Source organism: Rissa tridactyla, chromosome 1, assembly GCF_028500815.1.
Source record: "Rissa tridactyla isolate bRisTri1 chromosome 1, bRisTri1.patW.cur.20221130, whole genome shotgun sequence".
Taxonomy (NCBI): Eukaryota; Metazoa; Chordata; class Aves; order Charadriiformes; family Laridae; genus Rissa; species Rissa tridactyla.
Window position 1 is genome coordinate 212,657,159 of NC_071466.1, and position 17,875 is coordinate 212,675,033.

The 17,875-nt window shown below is 40.7% G+C and overlaps 1 protein-coding gene across 14 annotated transcripts in view; it reads right to left on the minus strand.

Annotated features, from left to right (window-relative positions):
* Nucleotides 1–17,875, minus strand: part of CELF2 (CUGBP Elav-like family member 2) — a 383,210-nt gene that overhangs the window by 52,865 nt on the left and 312,470 nt on the right. For 13 of the 14 annotated variants that reach the window (XM_054187183.1, XM_054187169.1, XM_054187247.1 and 10 more), the window contains 3 exons: nucleotides 9,433–9,512; nucleotides 4,360–4,518; nucleotides 2,884–2,947 (listed from right to left, as the gene is read on the minus strand). In XM_054187183.1, coding sequence (XP_054043158.1) covers nucleotides 2,884–2,947; nucleotides 4,360–4,518; nucleotides 9,433–9,512 — 303 coding nt within the window. The remainder of the gene's footprint in view (nucleotides 1–2,883; nucleotides 2,948–4,359; nucleotides 4,519–9,432; nucleotides 9,513–17,875) is intronic. The other variant, XM_054187260.1, reaches the window with a different exon arrangement.

The following is a 17,875-nucleotide window of genomic DNA, read 5'->3' on the forward strand; positions in this document are numbered from 1 at the left end:
AATTCCCTTCAACTGGAAATGCCTAAAAGCCCCACTCCTTTCAAGAAAACCACATTAAAACTACTTTAAGCAGACTGAGGCATGGTATTAGGGAAAGGGAATTTAAAACTTCACACTGAAGATCAGTGTCTTTGCTCTGCTAGGAAAGAAAATGGCTTTGATTTAAGAAATAATATCGCTGAGGGCTGCACAGCAAACGTTTCTTCACATGTGTGGCAGGGTGCGTGCTGTGTCCTTTCTGCTCAGTACCCAGACAACACAGGCTTTAGCAGTACGAATTAATACTTGCAGATCCAAAGGTCCCTAATTTTGGACAAGGGGTGGCTGTATTAGAAGTCCTAATTTAGCAAACAGTGACTTCATTGAGACTTAAGCACAAAAGAGGTGCTGGAGCCCTGAGACGTAAGCACGACTGAAATTTCAATGGCTCATGTGGCTTTTGATCAAACTTTTAGTGTCTGAATTCAGTGGTACGCATACACATTGACTCCAAAGATAAAAGTAGGACCCCTCAAACTCCAAGTTCAAAGAACTTGCAAGCTGCAATGACAGATCTTCTTTAACACCTTACTCAATTGTGTCTAGATTTTATTTCTGACCTTGAAATATTTTATTAATAGGCAAGCTATACAAAATATGGACATACCTATTAGGTTCATTTTTGTAAAATGAACATATATAGCTTAAGTTAAAAAACTCCAGGCTTTTACAAACATTCAAGGATGGCTTCAGCCAGTAATGCAAGATCTTGCTGCAGACACACGAGTATTTTCTATTCCTTTCACAAAACATAATAAATGAGTCTTCAGTACTAGATGCACAGCGTAACATAGCACCACATGATTTCTGAGCAGAGGACATGAACTCTCAGTCCCAATGATGAAATAGTGCTTAGTCTTTGGCATTTCCATGTAGAGCTGCAGCTCGGAGAGAAATTTAATATCACTAATTTGAACTTGAACATCAAGGTTTAAGACTTACATGTTTTGGGGAAAGAAAGGAGTAAACTTTAAGCTATTTTGACAACATGAATATAAGATAAAAAATACATATTTTCTAGCAGAGGCAGTCAGTCATTAAATTATCTCATAGATGAGCGCATTAGCAATCTAATCTGTAGTCGAGAAGGCATATCTGTCAAGAAACAATGACAAGCCACTACGATTTCTTAAGATGATTTTCTACTAGACTCAAAACCATATGATTTTCAGAGAATAAATCACGCCCTGGACTGAGAGCCCATCCTGAAATTACTTGACTAAAATTCTTAGTTTCAACACAATTCTTGGAGACAAAGCTCAATCTACACTAACAGTAAGAAACAGACAACAGAAAACTTCTAAGGTGCACATAATGCAATGGATATAACGTTATTTTTCCTCGGTGTCTCAATTCTTTCTTTTTGTAGACCTAACCAAATATGAAAACATTAAACACAATCTCTGAGCTCGAAGCCACTTTCAAAGCTGCCAAGTATAAAACTGTTACTGAACCGCTCTGTTCTGTTTATCATATTAAGATACATTTTTTTGATGAAAAAATGCTAGATTGCAAGTGTAACATAATAGAACCAGCACGCACTGCCAGCAGGTCTGAGGAAGAGAGAATAATTCAGAGATATTGTCATCTGTAGGCCAATTTATATTGTCAGACAGCAGGTTCACATTAGTCTCTGCAATAATGGCATAATATAACGATTGAGCAAAGAATACCTGTGGGGTATAGCTATATGGTGCGGTATATCTATACTTGTTAAAGTATTTCAGGATTCATTCAAAGCAGAATCAGAAGCAGCAGAAGACCAGGATTAAAAGAAGAGTGAGAAAATGGTATTCATAAAGACTTCTGAATATTTTAGCCCTTGTTTGGTGATGATGAAGCAAGCACAACGTTGTATTTCATTGATTCAGTGGGTTCATGATTAAAATAAACTAATGTAGCAATTTAGGGGTTTTGTGCTTCCTTTCTTTTTTTTTTCCCCTCTAACAAGAAAAAAAGCTTTTTAACAGTTTCTCGCGGCAGGCATAATGTGCATCTGTGCTCTGATTTACTGCACATGCTGCCTTCTCCAGCATCATGTTAAGTTAGGGTATCAGCATGGTAGGTCACACAGTGGGAGTGACCTTTTGCTAATCACTACACATCAGTTACTACTGGCACACAGCTCATTACTAAGAAACCTTCCAACTAGCTGGCTTTCAAATCCGCTCACACTTTGATTTTTTTTTTTCCCTTTTCTTTCTTTCTTTCTTTTTTTTTTCCCCCCAGACTAAAGATTATACTTTTACATAAAAGCTTCTGTTGTGTAATTTTGTCAACTAGCGTTCCAAAGTCAAAAAGGCACCCAGTTAATTTTCCATGATTATAAAAGGAGCCTGAAAATTCATACTGAAGGTAGGCCTGTAATCTTGGGTTTCATTAAAAAGGTCAGAACATTTTTACTCACCACCTATTATTAAAATGTTTGAGGGCTGCCATTAATTTGATTTTTTCAGGACGCAGAAATCTCGCTGGAAATTAGAATGTAATCCTGCTGTTGCTTTACTGACACTTTTCATAGGGTAGGATACGGCTGCGGGGACTAAGAGCTCTCCCGCAATTTACAATTGGTTACTTTGGACAAATGGCAGGTGACTAATGCAAGACAAACTGTTTGCACAACCTGGGAGCACTGGGTTTAATTTCAGTTTCTGAAAGAGGGGAGAAAGTGTTTCTATTGACGTTGAACCGCGAGCTGTCCCCTGCCAGCACATCTGCCACATTTAATACAGAACATGCCCCCCCCACCCCCGGCCCCGACAACGTGATTATTAGAGGTACAGAATTCAATAGCTTAAGGATACGAAACATAGCTGGAGCAAAACGGAATGGGTTTTAACTTACCGGCCATTTGCTGAATGCCGCTGAAGGCACCCAAGTTACTGGAGGAAGTTGCTTGCTGCAGAAGCTGCAAATTAACAACACAACACAGCAATCTATCTGACATTAATGTAACAAATGAAGATAAAACTAAAATGAGCTATCATTTCACATTTGGAGTATTTATGCTTTCCTTTACATTTATATAGTCTCTTGCTTCTGTCTATTGTTGGAATGAACATCCCCAGAGTCAATGCTGTAAATCCATATTAATGTCTAATCTCTATTAAGAAACACAGAGACACAAGGGAAACTCAATAACATTGCTGCTTTAAAACAATTAATCAATTTATTCTTTTTAACAACCAGGTGTTAAATCTATTTAAACCAACATAGCGTGACTAATTACAACCCTCTGTAGTCTAGTAGTTACCATAACTCATCTCTGTCAATCACAGTCCGTTCTCCCCCGCCCCCCTGAATTCAGTTTTTTCTTTATTATCTTTATGAATCAAGCACACTGATACCCATTAGACTGGTATTTGCATATAACAATTTAGCCTACCTCAGTATTAATTAGCCTACCTCACCACTAATATATATATTTTTAATTGCCAGGTAAATCGCTGTTTATAATTATATCGCTATACCAAAGCATTGTATGCATACAAATTATGTATTTAGGCACAGAGAGTATATATATATATATGTATCTATATGTGGATGCATCTATTTGTCTAGCTCGGAACCATGAGGAACTCTCCAAGTTACCCAAAAGCTGCTCAACCAGACATCCCCGCTCCAGAGCCACAAAGGGCAGAGGCTCCCTCTCAGTTGTGCTGCCGGGGAGTCCCTCCTGGCCACCCGGGACCTAAGACACACGGCTGCGGATGGCAGGTTTCTCCAACAGGGGCAGCAGCCAACGTCAGTTTCTCATCTTACCAACGGACCGAGGAAAATACCACTTTAAATTTATGAGAAACAAACGGCTTTCCCCTGCCCTCTTCGCTTTCTGTACAACGTAGCGTGAACCACGCGCGTTTAACGTTGACAGGACCACGCACTAAAGTGAAAGCCGTTTCCAAATGAAAATGTGGAAAATTAGAGGACTGAACCACAACATTCCATTTTAGAGGCTGCACCATATAGAATATGGCCCCTATAGTGTTCGGCTGCCTATCTGTCCTCCCCTAAGGAAGGACTTAAATTTTATTTCAGCTATAAAAAAACAGATTCTAACATTCAAAAGAACAATAAAACTAATGGAATCAAATTTGATTTTGCAGCATGAGTAAACTTTAAGTGCTTGCCTTGGACACCACTGACACATCTTGAAATGTTTATTCAAATTCTGTTCCTTGTTATTTCATTCTAGACCACGCGATAAACAGACAGGTTTTTTTATGCAGAAGAAGACATGCTACGTAACCTGGAGGACTTAACAACTTATTGCAGGGAGTTTACTACAGCTGATTTACCATGGTTCCAAAATAAACTTACAGCTAGGTACTGTGGTGTGAGTCCTCCAAGACCTGTGAGGTTTCCCCACGTGGCAGTATTGAGCTGTTGCATCTGCTGTGCCAACTGCTGCTGCAAACGCCGCTGCTCCTTGTCCTTTTGGGTATCGGCAAACTTCACCACGATTGGCGAAGAGCAGCCCTGTGGTTAGACAGATCGGGAAAGACAGAAACGTTAAATCACACCGAGTCACCCTCGCGTCCTGAGCTCAGCCATGTCCCATAGGGCCACCGGCAAAGGCATGACCTGATTGCTCACCCTCTCTTTGTGACTGGCACACGTAGGACCACAAGGACTAAAGGTTTTCAGCTTCGTAGGAAAAGAGGCTATGGAGAAATTATTGATTCCCCAGTTCTTTTTATAAAGCGCCTTTCCTCAGGCTCTCTTTTCCTTCCAGCTATCAAAATTGCTGCCAGAGACAGCGAAGTGTACCAGTCCTCTTTAATTAAGCTTCACAGCTGATGAGATGGACGTGATGCTTTGTCTGCAGTCTGTTTTCAAGGCATCGCCAAAGGGAGAGGTGTCCAACCTCCCTGCTGCCAGGGACCACACAGCCAACACCGCCCTGCCACCACGCTCTGGCTGTGCGGTCACACTCGGTGCAGCTGGCTTCTGTACCCTACGTAAATAGACTGTGAGCAACTGATTTACTGAAGCGCCCATCCTCAGCGGGTCACCGGTCCTTTGCATATCAAGGCCCCCCAGTCCCTAGTGAGCACAAAGGGTGATGCTGCTAGGACCATTCACCCACCTGCGGTCCGCTCCCAGGCACGCTTTGTATCAAGCATCCTCAAGATGCGAACAAAGGGCAGGATGCAGACCCAAAGTGACTTGTGCTGCTGACAGCAGCCCATTCCTGATTGCCAACATTTCTTCTAATGCTTCTATAAGCCTCTTGTTACATGATATGGGAGGGCTGTAAGACACCTTAGGAAGTAAGAAAGAACTAGAGACTCTGCAGCCCACTCCTCACCCATGTCTGAGGGACCCTTGTGAAGAAGTAGGAGGTCATGGATGAGATGGACTTTTGAGGTAAGCTGGATATTTCCCTTGGACTTCAGGTTGGGTATTCCTGGGCAAAGTCACCGGGAGAACGAGACATGTGAACATGAAAGATGTCTCTGTTGCTCTTACTCTATTGTTTTTCCTCCGCTAAGATATAAAAATATTTTTTCATATTTTAACCTTTCAAGCCTTCATTTTTCCAAATCAAGGGAGCAAACGATATACTGCAATGATTCAGTTCTTCAAATTAATTCAAGCATTTTGTGAGTCATAGAAACTGTCAATCCATTTCATACTGTTTTCCAGCTTCATAGGGTTCAATGAATAACTTCCCTCCACCCACCAGGCTTTGTTTAAAAATTCTCGTCTAACTTCAATCTGAACACAATGGTAGGAGCGAAAGGTGACTCGAGTCCAAAAACCACAGCAGCACTTTAGCCAAAGTGCATAGTGTGGTACAGGGAGGGGGGTTATACTAAACCTAACACTTCCCATGGCTGCTCTCATAGCACTGTGAACATCTTCAGAAAAGTTCCTGCCCTCTATTCTTTACAAAAAGCAGCCATCTACCTTTCCTCTGAAGAACCTCACGCCAGGACAAATGATAAGAATATTCACAATCAACAGACGAAATGATGAAATAAACCACAATAATGAAATCTCTTGTATGAAGGTCTCCCATCAATACTGTTCCTTTCGAATTATCTTAGAAAATCGTCACTTGTGATTGATTATTCCACCTCCAACTCCTTTCCTGTGCATTTCATTGTGAAAATGTCTTTCAATGTTTCGGTGAGGAAGCAAGGAGATACGTACCACTCCAGCAATCAAATAAAGATTACGAAGGAGTCAGCTTGTTACACAATTACTTCTCTCCATGATTTTTATACTAATATTAAAAACAAGACTCTTAAAAAAAAAAAAAGAAAGAAAAATTTGCCGAGGAGTGGAGGGTGCGAGAGAAATTTTTCTGATTTCGCTAATAAAAAAAAGCAAGCTGTTTTTATTTAATATGAGGTTTGGTAGCACTGGGTTAAGAACAACCAGAGCTTACTGCCTTCTACCTAGATGTACGGGAGAATCAAGTCTATTTCCAAAGAAATAGAAATGAATTTCAAAGGAAGAAATATTATATGGCTATTTCAGTTATCAGTCCAGCAGCTCAGCACTCAGCACTACAGCTGACATCAGATTTATGAATGCTTAAATGTCAGTAGATCATATAAAAACAATATCTCTGCAATTTATGAATCTATAATTCATTTTTTCACTGTCTGCTCTATATTTCATCACTTCATCATTTTCAAGAGAGCAAACATTCTGAAGACTGAAATTATATGTAGCAAGTGGCTCTATATGAGAAAAGGGTTGTTATTGTTGCATCAAATTTACTCCATGATAACAAATTATTGTCATCTACTGGTGCTGCATTTGAATGCCTTAAACAAACAAACAAGAAAACTCCACAGAAATGAGATAGAAGAGCAAAAACTTAGAGCAGCAATTACATTTTTAAAATGAGTTGATTTTACCAGGTCAGAAAGTCAGGTGGAAAGAGTAGTAAGAGAATTTATTATTCTAGGAGATGTGTTCATCTGGACATTAACACCCCCATTGATCTTTCTTAGCCCATTTTGAAAATTCATCTTGGTCACTGATGCGTGCCAAAGAACTGAAAATAATGAAATCAGAAAAAGAATACTGAAGTAATTGGGTTGAAATATAATTGTGTACTACATATTGTCCTCCCAGTCCACTTTTACTCGCAAAAAAAAAATGAAACAGAAGTGTCCAAGGACCACTTTTTCAGGCTGAGCGTTGAGATTTAACACCAGCTAACACAAGTTAACTTTTTACTAGAAGAGCATGGGCAAAAGCGAGCAAAATTTTTTAGCTTAAAGAATGACTTCTGGTTTATGCTCTTCCATTTTCTGTCTTGAGAGGAAGCTCCCAGCACACACATAAGGTGAATCTCCCTTCCTCATTGAATGGCATGGTATCTCCACCCCATTTAGAGCCATTTTCTTCCCAACAGCTGGTGCTGCCTTCATATTTTTCTTTGTGTTGGCAAGACAGGACACAGAGACCCTGTTGAGTCCCTCGCCCACAGAGCTGGAGGGTGTACTGCGTCTCTCCTGGAAGGGACTCTCGGCCTAAGCTCAACTGACACAAAGACCCAGATGTTCAAAGTGCAAAATATCTGGAATCGCCTTGCCAATTTGGGGATCTCATTGATGGCATCTCTAAAGGTGTTGAGAAGCATGTTGATCCAAGAGCAACTATTCTATAGAACTAATGTCAAGAGGAGTATCACATCAAAAGGCAGCCTCTTTTGGAGTACCGCATACAACAGAAGAATGGGAGACTTTGGGAGACATTATCCCTTTAATTTTACCATCTTCTGAAGTAGACCTGTGTAAAATTCATTTAGCTGGACAGAAAAATACATTAAAACACATGGAAAATATAGGTAAAGCACAGTATTACCAATAAACATTTCCTTTTTAACTCGGAATCAAACCCAGCAAAACATATAGATCTGAATTAATGGAGCAGTGCATGGCAGACAAATTACTAGGAGTATTATTTCAGAGACTCAAAGCGGCATTTTTTTCGCAATATACTATTAGACTGCATAGATTGTATAACATCAGCTTCCTAGTAAAGATCGTTTCAATTATTCTCATCTCATTGGCAGATTCTCATCTAAAACTGTATACTCAGGGTCTAAAAATGCATTGCACTGAAAAGAAAACACATCGATTATAAAAGAAGCTCAACCAAATTCAAACGTGATGTTTGGAAAGACAATAGCTTTGCAATGCCGATATCATTACTTGTAGTATACAGGAAACAGTTAGTGACATTTTCATGCACTGCCTTGATTTTTATCTTCTCCTCCTTCTCCTCTCTCCACCCTCCCACCCCTGGTCTCCCCCCTTGGCTCGTTACACAAAGCAGCTCAACGACATGACGCAATAATGATTGTTTAGCACCCAGCATGCTTTGGGAGACTAGAGCATTGCAAAGAAAAATCACTGAGAAAAAAAAAGAATAAATTGAAAAAAATGAAAGGTCCTGGTGAAAAAATAAATAAAAAAAAAAGAAACAAGTGCACATAACATCAATGCCACCTCTGAGAAAAATCATCACTACACGAAGATACAGTATACATAATACAGTATAACATGCACTCTCCAATGATAAGCTAGAAGATCCAGAGTAAGTAAAGACTTCATACTTGTGCGGTTTTTTGTGCAAAGTTCTGAAAGACCATGACAAAAATCACAGACTGAAAAAAGTTTTGAGATTGCCAGACAAGCCGTGGCATTCGATAACCACTCCAATGAACGGATCGTTAGCCTGCAGCTACAGTCACGTTAAGTGAACAGGTTTAAAGTTTGGTGTTGCTCATCAGGATAAAACTCAAGGCCGTAGAGGCAGTTTGGGAGGAAATAAAGAGCGTTGCTTGCGAGGGGCCAGCCATGATGGTGCTCTGCAGGAAATGCCACACTTCGATATGCTCTGTCATCATTAGCATTTTTATTGGCTACATGAAGAAGGAGAAATTATATTAACTTAAAAAGAGATTCTATTTGCAGGAAAACACATGCACTAGTAACTCAGCGTGGCCAGGTTAAGTCTCTTGAGCTTTTTCTCAGAGCAGCGCAAACCACAATACTTAAAAATCTATTTAAAGGAAACTAAGATTTTTTCTTTGGAGGCGTGTATGTTGATATTAAAGGTAATTTACTCATCACATATACTCTGAGTATGACTGAGGAGCGGTATTCACAGCATTTTTATTTTCTGCCGAATGCCACTGAAAACAGGATTGAGAGCCATGTTTCGATACCACGCGGCAGCGTTATCGTGCGCTTTCAGGTCATTAAGAAAAATAAGCTTCGCAAAGAGAGGAGGAGTGACTCGGTAAAAAGTTTAAATCTGTGATTGTCATGTGTCTGATCTGGTCCAGGAGAGCATGGCTTTACCATTCGCAATCATTTGCACAAAGAAAACAAAGAAAGGGCAAATGATACAGTACTGTACCTCCATGGTCTGAGACTGGTGCATGGCTTTGATTGCATTCTGTGCCATTGCCCTTGTAGAAAATGTGACAAACGCACAGCCTGTGGGAACAAGGGGACAGGGAGCAGGAAAGACAAAAAACAACAAGACAAAAGGGTTGGACGCTTGTTAAACCAACACAGTCTACGAGAACGGCCACAAGACGACACTGTTCTCAGTAGTACATAAAAATAAACAACTTCTCTAGTTTATTTATCGACAGTGCTGACTTGCTAATCTGACCATAGATGAAAGAAAAAAAACTAGGTGGGGATGGGTGAGGAGAAAGGGTTTTATCCTTTAATTTTTTTTTTTGTTTGCTTTGTTTTTCTTTTTTTTCCTTCTTTTTTTTTTGTTCTTTAGCCACAGGGTTTGACATAAGTAAGGCTTTTATGTAGAGTTTGGATTGCATAGTTTAGTCTATTCAGGCCATGCATGAACAATTGCTTGCTATGGCTTTTGTGCAGGTAAATTGTGGATAGCTGGCATCACTGGCAGCTGAACTGGGAATTTAATAAAGGTGTCCATAATGTCACGTATTCCCGTGATGCTCCAAGAACAACCATACAAATAAGGATGAGAAAAACTCCACTGTGTAGCCTGTGACTAAGTGTGAAAAGACTCAGACAAAATTCAGTAATGTAGGTGGAATCCGAACATTTAAGAAAATAACATATTTAAAATAAAAATCTTTATGATTTTTGTTTCTCCGAGTCCTAGGTACAATTCTTTGATCTACGAAAGCTACCACCAACTTGAACAATTCTGAAGCTATGTGCGTGAATAACTAAAAAAATCTCTTTTCTCCCTCCTCAGACTTTTAAATCATAATGAAAAGCCAGGAGGCTAACGCCTGGGCTATTTTTCCACCCTTTTACCATTGTCAGTCATACCTACGCTGGGCATGGTACAGGTCAACTTTTTTAGTACAGGACTCACTGCCCTTTTAACTAATAAAAACATTGCCTTCCGAGATTTACTTTTTATTCTTCATGCACCCTTGGGCATCTTAAAGAAAAAGACTGTGAAATTAATGCAGATTCAGGCTGATTTTGTAATAATACCATGGCACACTAAAAGCTTAGCTAAAGCAACACAGACTTATTTCACTTGTGATCTCTAATGACTTTAAAAGTGCATTGATTTTCAGCTCCCTTAGCCTTGCACAGTTTGAACTTAGGTTTCAGAGAATAATTTAGTGTTCCACTCAATTTCCTCAAAACATTATTATTATTACTACTTAAAAGATTTCCAAATGAAGCAAATCTAAGCACTGAGAGGCTAAAGCATATTGTCGTTTTAGAGCTAATGCATGAACGCTACATTCTGGCATCAAAAATACAATATTGTTGCCCCTGTGGCCAATGGGCAAAATAAACCATTTTGCAATCCAACAAGCAACAGATTGTTTGGTTTATGCAAATCAATTTAAGGCATAAAATACCTTTTATTTTTCGCTCTGTGTGTACCTGGTAAGATTATCAAGTCAAGACTGTATTCACATTTTAATCAAACAACAGTAAGAGAAAGCAATGCCTGATCATTACCCAAAAGCACTACATCTAGTCATGAAAATAAAGTCAATGCATTTTTGCATCATGCGGTATTTTTTTTTCTCTTTAACGTAAAGGCCCTTGATAGAAGAGAACCTCAGCTGGCTTATGTACTTCTGACTGATAAGTGAGCATGATAAAATCAGAAGTCGGAATTCTTTTACGCGAACTTCATGGCTGTGTTGTGACTCTACCTATTTCCCAGGTAACATAACCGCTGATGACGTCTTACTGCCGTTTAGCCACGCTACGTGTTGCTATACTACCCTTAGTCGGCAACAAATTTCTGTCGGAGAAAACGATGTAACAAAACAGCTTTCTGTACAGCAATCTAGACAAAATGTGCAATAGAAGGGTAAATAGACTACAGTACCTCCGCTAGATTCCATATTGCTGCTGTGCACTAAAATTAGAGAGGCCCAAATTCACCATCAGTCTCAAAGTAATCTCTCTTAAAAACATTTCTGTTATTATCATTAACAGAGGAAATAACACCAAGGGTTTTCATTTATTGTCTTGCAAATTCAATGGGGGATGAGCACAAATAGAGATATACTGGAGGGCAGGCGAGAAACCCCATACAGAGCCTGGAATAATATTGTTTATAATGGTCAAGAAACTGCTTCATTCACTTCTTTCGCTCTCATTATCCAGGAGTGTGTACCATAGTGACAATTACTGAATGGAGGTTTAGAATGCATAAAAAGCATGTAAAATGTCAACAAAAATCAATAAGACACAGTTTATGCATTTATCACAATTTCTGCCCAGCAGTACTGCTGTAAGTAACTTACTGAGAGATGTTGCAATTAGCAGGACTCAAAAGAAATGTGAATCAGCAGAGAAATAAAGCTGCACTCCTCTCAAGATAAAGCAGACTCTCTCTTCCCTCCCTCAAGCTTTTTCTCTTTTTAACCACAAAGCTCAGCTGCTGGCGACTTTCAGCGCCCAACGCTGCCGCAAAACCTCCCTCCTCATTCCTCAGCCCAAATCCATTTGCGTGGACCCCCTTTGCCTTTGTCGTGGAGTGAAAAGACCTTCGTAGCAGATCTCTGTAAAGTGCCATATAGCGAGCCGCTAATTTAAAAGAAACTTGTTCTCTGGGCAAGGGGAATGCCTGACGAATGAGGTTATGCAGCTTGAATATGAGCATTTGGAAACAGCATTCCGCAGAGAAGATGGGACTGCACTTTAGTTACGGTTTGCCAGCCAGAGGCTACAAGGTTAGGTCCCCTTGTTATCTCCAGTCGGCAGGCCATTTCCCCACCAATGGACAGTGGCCGTTTGCACAGTAAATACCCAATTTGCCTCAATAACCGCGGCAAAAAATCAGTAGACAACCTTGTTTCTAAATTATTTTGAAAACTTAGACCTTCAGTTGCTACCATCAAGCACCCCAATTATATGTTAGCTAATTTAACCATCTTTCCAGACATTGCTACACGTATTCACGTTCAAGGGTTATTTTTTCAGCTACCAAACCTGGACACTCACGCACAAAATTTGTATATTTATTATGCGTGCACAGATATTTTATTATGTGTGAAACATGGGATCCTATGTATTTTATTAGGTGTGAACTGTGGGATTCTCTCCCTTGTGACCAGAATCGGAGGGGAGCTAAGTCGGTATCACAGGATTCTGCCCACTCGACTCAACCACTGCACTGGCACATATAATTTAGTTATTCAGAAAAGCTGTTCTTCTGAGATGCTTGTATTCTCTGCCACAGTCAACGGCAGTACCATTATTTCCCTATGTGGGGCACATATGCACTTTAGGAGGATGGCTTCGTTGGGCATCTAGAATTTTATCAGAAGTTGCTAAGGACACTGGATTTCACTTGTTTAAGCCAGATGAGCTCTGCCTGAACCATCTTGTACTCTTGCCGCAGCAGTTTCTGAGGGGTTGGGCACACCCTTTCCAGCATATTCTCACTCTCTGTATCTCATGGATACAGGTGGTCTTTTGGGAACACACCGCCAGCTGTAGGATTGTAAATCACAATTATGAGAGGACAAGACTAATCAGATTTCGTGCCTCGTGGTGCAAGGAAACAAGGAAGTTTTCCGTGGCCTCTTACCTCATCCTGTGAAACACTACATTGATTGTCGTGCCATGGGCCGAGGTCTTCTGGACCAACAGCTACAAGCAAACTACTTCAGTTCTACCATACTGAGTCCTGAGACTTCAACTACTCCCTTTTTACTGGAGCTATGACGCTCTCTGGGAGAGAGAAAATGTGGAGAGGGGGATATTTCTATAGGTAATGCCTTGAAATTATTTTGTTTTGTACCACCAGCTACCTAAGCTCAAAAGAAGAGAAATCCTTTTGTAAATACGGCCATCCTGCAAGTCACCTTGCAATTATTTATCACCTCTGGTTTCAAAATGTCAGGGATCACAAACAGGAACAAAAGGGGAGGGAGAAAGGAGGTCTAAGAGTTTTAGTTGCTTCTCCAAGGCTGCCTTCTAACCCCCTCCACCAGATGAATGATTGACTGGGGAAAGGCTTCTCAAAGTAATTTCCTCCTGCAGGCAGAATCGGAGGGAAGCAGCCAGCCCTGCCACAGAGGAGATTTGGGAGCACGTTCTCACATTTGCCATCTCGGTTGACAGAACATCTAAACTCATGGTGTTGGTCCTTACCCCCCTCCCAACCTAAAATGAAAAAGAATTTTGAAGAGGCTGCAAAATTAGAAAAGCTTCCTCCTCAACTGGTGCCGTCCCAAACCTAGAGCTTGCTGCTCAAGCAATTGAATTATTTGAAATATTTAAAAATGCTCAGCACTGGCCCGTTTCAGCTCCCACTTCACTCGCTTCTTCTCATCTCAGGCTTTCACAGACTGTTTTGAAATGTTCAGTCAGCAGTTCATGCACAGTCTAACATCACATCAATACTTGTGAGCTGCAAGTGAAGTAGAACGTTTTTAAGTATGGAGGCCTCAAGGTAAGCGGTCTGATTTCTTACCTACACAAAAAACCTTCCACATAAAACTACTGTGGTCTACCAGAGGTTTTAAAGCCCCTGCACCCTCAATGAAGGCAAAGGGAGATGCAAAACCCCTAGACGTTTTTGAATCAGGCCTAGAGTTAGAAATGGAATTTAAAAACCATGGCTTTAAAGTTCTGGAGATGAAAGAACGGCAGATGTAATCAATTTTTTGAAAAAATATATAGTGACTCCTCTGACACAGAAGAAGGCTCAAGCGATTTTCAAAGTCATACGAGCAATCGCAGGACTACGTATGGTGGCTGCACAGCTGGTGGTGTCGTGGTTGCACTACAGCTTCCTACTTCACCGTAAACAAGGTTTTTCTTCACTTTCTGTGAAGAAACAATAGTGAAAAGCTGCCAGAATCCTCCTGCAAGAAGTATTTGGGATCCTCTGAGATGAAAGCTTCTATTTAAAGAAAAGATAAGGCTCAAATGAAAAGCTATGGAAATTGAAGCGTGATAAAAATAAGCTCTAGTTGTGTTAAAATATTTCTAGCTGAGATTGCAAAGTAGACTTTCCCTTTTCTACACTGTGCTAATATAGCACAGTCTGAAGGAAGAAGGACTAGCCTGGGAAACAGCCTTCTAATGGAGACATCACACAAAAATCTTAGTGGTTAAAATACATTTCAGCTACAAATTAAGACATTGAATTGTTTATTGTACAGACATCTTGTCATTAGGTATTGCTTAAGACACACAACGACCGGTCTGAGACCAAGTGCAACAACTCAGCTCAAAGTAAAGCGTTTGGAAAAAGTCACAGTGAAGCTCCTTAGTTTACGGATATCAGGCACATAAAGGTAACAACAGGCACGTCCTGTAAAAATGCCTCATCCCTTTGGCTTTACTGACTTCTCTTGACTATCGACCAGAGGACAGATTCCAGATTTTAAATTTCCTGAAGTTCATGGTTCCCTCAAAGGGTTTCTAATTGGGCAGTCAATTAACCACCCTGCAAAGTACAGACTTCAGTAACTGGAATTTACACCAAGCCAGAATCATACAGCTAACGAAGACCACATTCTCTAACAGTGCCTTGATGACCCTCTTGTTGGTATAAAAAAACCCCACCCATAAATTATTTCATTTCAGATTTCCCTCTGGGGAGGGACTGCCGCGCAGACGCAGTAATGGAAATCTGAGATGTAGAGTTACTGGGTAAAGGCCGGCAGAGACACTAGTCCCTTGGACGTGTTCGTTCCTTCCCGGCTTTGAAAGAGTTTCACGGGGGAAAAAAAAGAAAATTAAATGTGCCACAGTGATTGGAAAAAATTAAAATGTTACCGTATAACAGCCCCAGAAATAAGGCATGGAGGTGCTTCTGAAGAGCAACTGACAATACAGCACTTCCACCATGCTTGTTTCCCGTGGCCCCTAATCCGGGCTGGTCCCGTGGCTGGCACTTCACGTTACTTTAGCTCATGAAGGGGCAGTAAATCTCCATAAGGAAAAACAAACAGGCATAAAATCTCCTCGCCTACACTTCACTCTAATTAATTATGATGCAAAAACTAATTTTCTTTTACTAAATCACCTAGAAACCCCCCGAATCTGAAAGTTATGAATGGATTTTCATGAAATTAAATTGCCTGACCACGGTATATCTCTCCATGCCATTTCTACCCTGCTCTTAAAGCGAAGCAAGAAAAAAAATAATCCCTGTAATCAATGTCTGCAGAAATGTTCACTTGTCCCATGTGCCTGGCGATGTGTTGTTAAAAAAATCATACAATTAGGAGCCTAGAAGATGTAGGAATATGCATTTGGACCTTTCCCCAACTTTCAAGGTATATCCAACTGTCTGTACATGTTATTAGCAGGTTTTTTCAGTGCATGCTATTAACCCAGTTGACTTCTTTCTGGTATCTGTTATATAAATCTGCACTTAGCAATACAGCAGCATAATTTGCTGTGTGGCGCTCCTGTGATAAGGATAAGAGGATTTTTTTTTAATCATCATTACGGACGGTAATAATTCCTAGAGTGATACAGAGATATTGATCCACTGATCTAAAAAAAGCATTTTACAAAGGCAGAGGAGCATTGCTATCCTTATTTTAAGGAATGGGATAACGGAGAGATGATTTGAGGGCAACTCATCTACTGTCAATACAGCACGTCAGTGGCACAGCTACAAATCAAACTGGGGTATTTCTGGCAATTTCTGTGCACTCCAGCTACCCTTGCATGGCTGGCTGTGTTGGCATCTGTGGTCATGTAGACATTACACAGTGCTAGGAGTCAGGAGGTCTGAAAGTTTCCTTAAGCCGTTTACAATAAGTGATTTAAAATCTTAATCATCTGAGGCAGTTCACTTCTGCTTTTTCATGATAATGAAGCTTAGCACATGATATCACAATCATGAATTTTTGTAAAGCATACTTAGCTCTTCAGAAAAAGTGCTGGATTAAACAACCCTGCAGGCTGAATCCTTCTCTTTGAATAATGAATATAGTACAGGCAGTGGCAAGCTTCTTTAGATAGTCCCATGAACCCTGCTAAAGCGAAGGCCAGACTCCATGTCTGTTGAGTCCCTAGTTTCTTTATCTCTACAGCCAACACGGTATTTTTATTTTTTAATACTTTTCACAGCTAGGAATTACTCTCTGCCAGCCAGCTAATTTCACAGGGACTATCCCAGAGCCTTCGGAAGGCAATGCTTTTTCGTTGCTGCCTATTTCTTGTAGCTGGCCGGAATGTAACAAGTTACAGATATAAACAACAATTATTTCTTAGATGCAGGAGCGAACAAAAGTGGGGGAAAAAAAACGTCTCAAGGAAAAAAAAAATAAATCTCAGTTTCTTTAAAATATACTGCTCCACCACTGGAGCTCTGTATCATTATTTTAGCCTTGTTTTACAGACGAGTTTCAAACAGCTGACAATAGGAATTTGGAGTAGAAATGCTGACGGTCCATTATCAGTAGTGACAGCTATGGGTGTGACTTTATTAAAAGTTCTGTCAACTCTTGGCTAGAAACTACAACAGAAACAACCAGTTCAATCTCTCTGCCTCTCTCCCTTTATCTTAGCACTCACATCACACTCATCACGAAGTGTTACATTTTCCCTTGATGCCACAGGATGGGATTTCTCCGTGCTGCTGGGGCCATGAGGCACGCTACCACCCTACATCCTGCACTATGGGCTGACAGCAGACTGTTACCCTACTAGCGGTAAGGTTGCTTTTGTTGTGTAGACATGGCCTAAATACCAATGAATACACTTTTCAGGCTCTTTTATTCCGAGATACCATGATGTGCATTGGTTATGCAACTGAAAAAGATGCCAAAGAGAGTTTGTTGGACCATATTTCCACCTCACTGCTGTGAGCACTGTGAGTTCCTGAAGGCTCTGGCACGGTGAGGACAGTGTTTTCCTAAGACAGTGACTATTCTTCATTCACCCCTCTGTGGCTGGGAGGGAAGTGCATCCGGACGGGTGCTGGGAAAACAAATACTGTTTGTGGCAAAATCCTCCCTCTTGCTTTAGTGAAGCGGCTTTTCACCCTGTGCTTTTTCAGCCAAGCTCCCTCCACTGCAAATCTCCCTTAGCACTTTTCATTTTGGCTGCAATACCAACCACTTTCCCCAACGCTTTGCCTTCTCTCATGGAGTGGTGGTTTTGTGAAGCTGATAAACATCTGCCCGAAAAACTGGCTGGCACAGCTGAGCTCATTTTCAAGTGTGAACATGGGTGTGTAGAAAGCAATTCAAGTTTAACAAGGCATGATGCATGAGGGCATGATAGAATATCAGTCGTGATTGTGACCGAAATAAACCCGAGTGGCAGAGAGGATACAGCTCCGCTACGACTACTGGTGTGTGACCTACCTGGACTGAGATCTTCAGCCTCCAGCAGGAGAGAGCAGC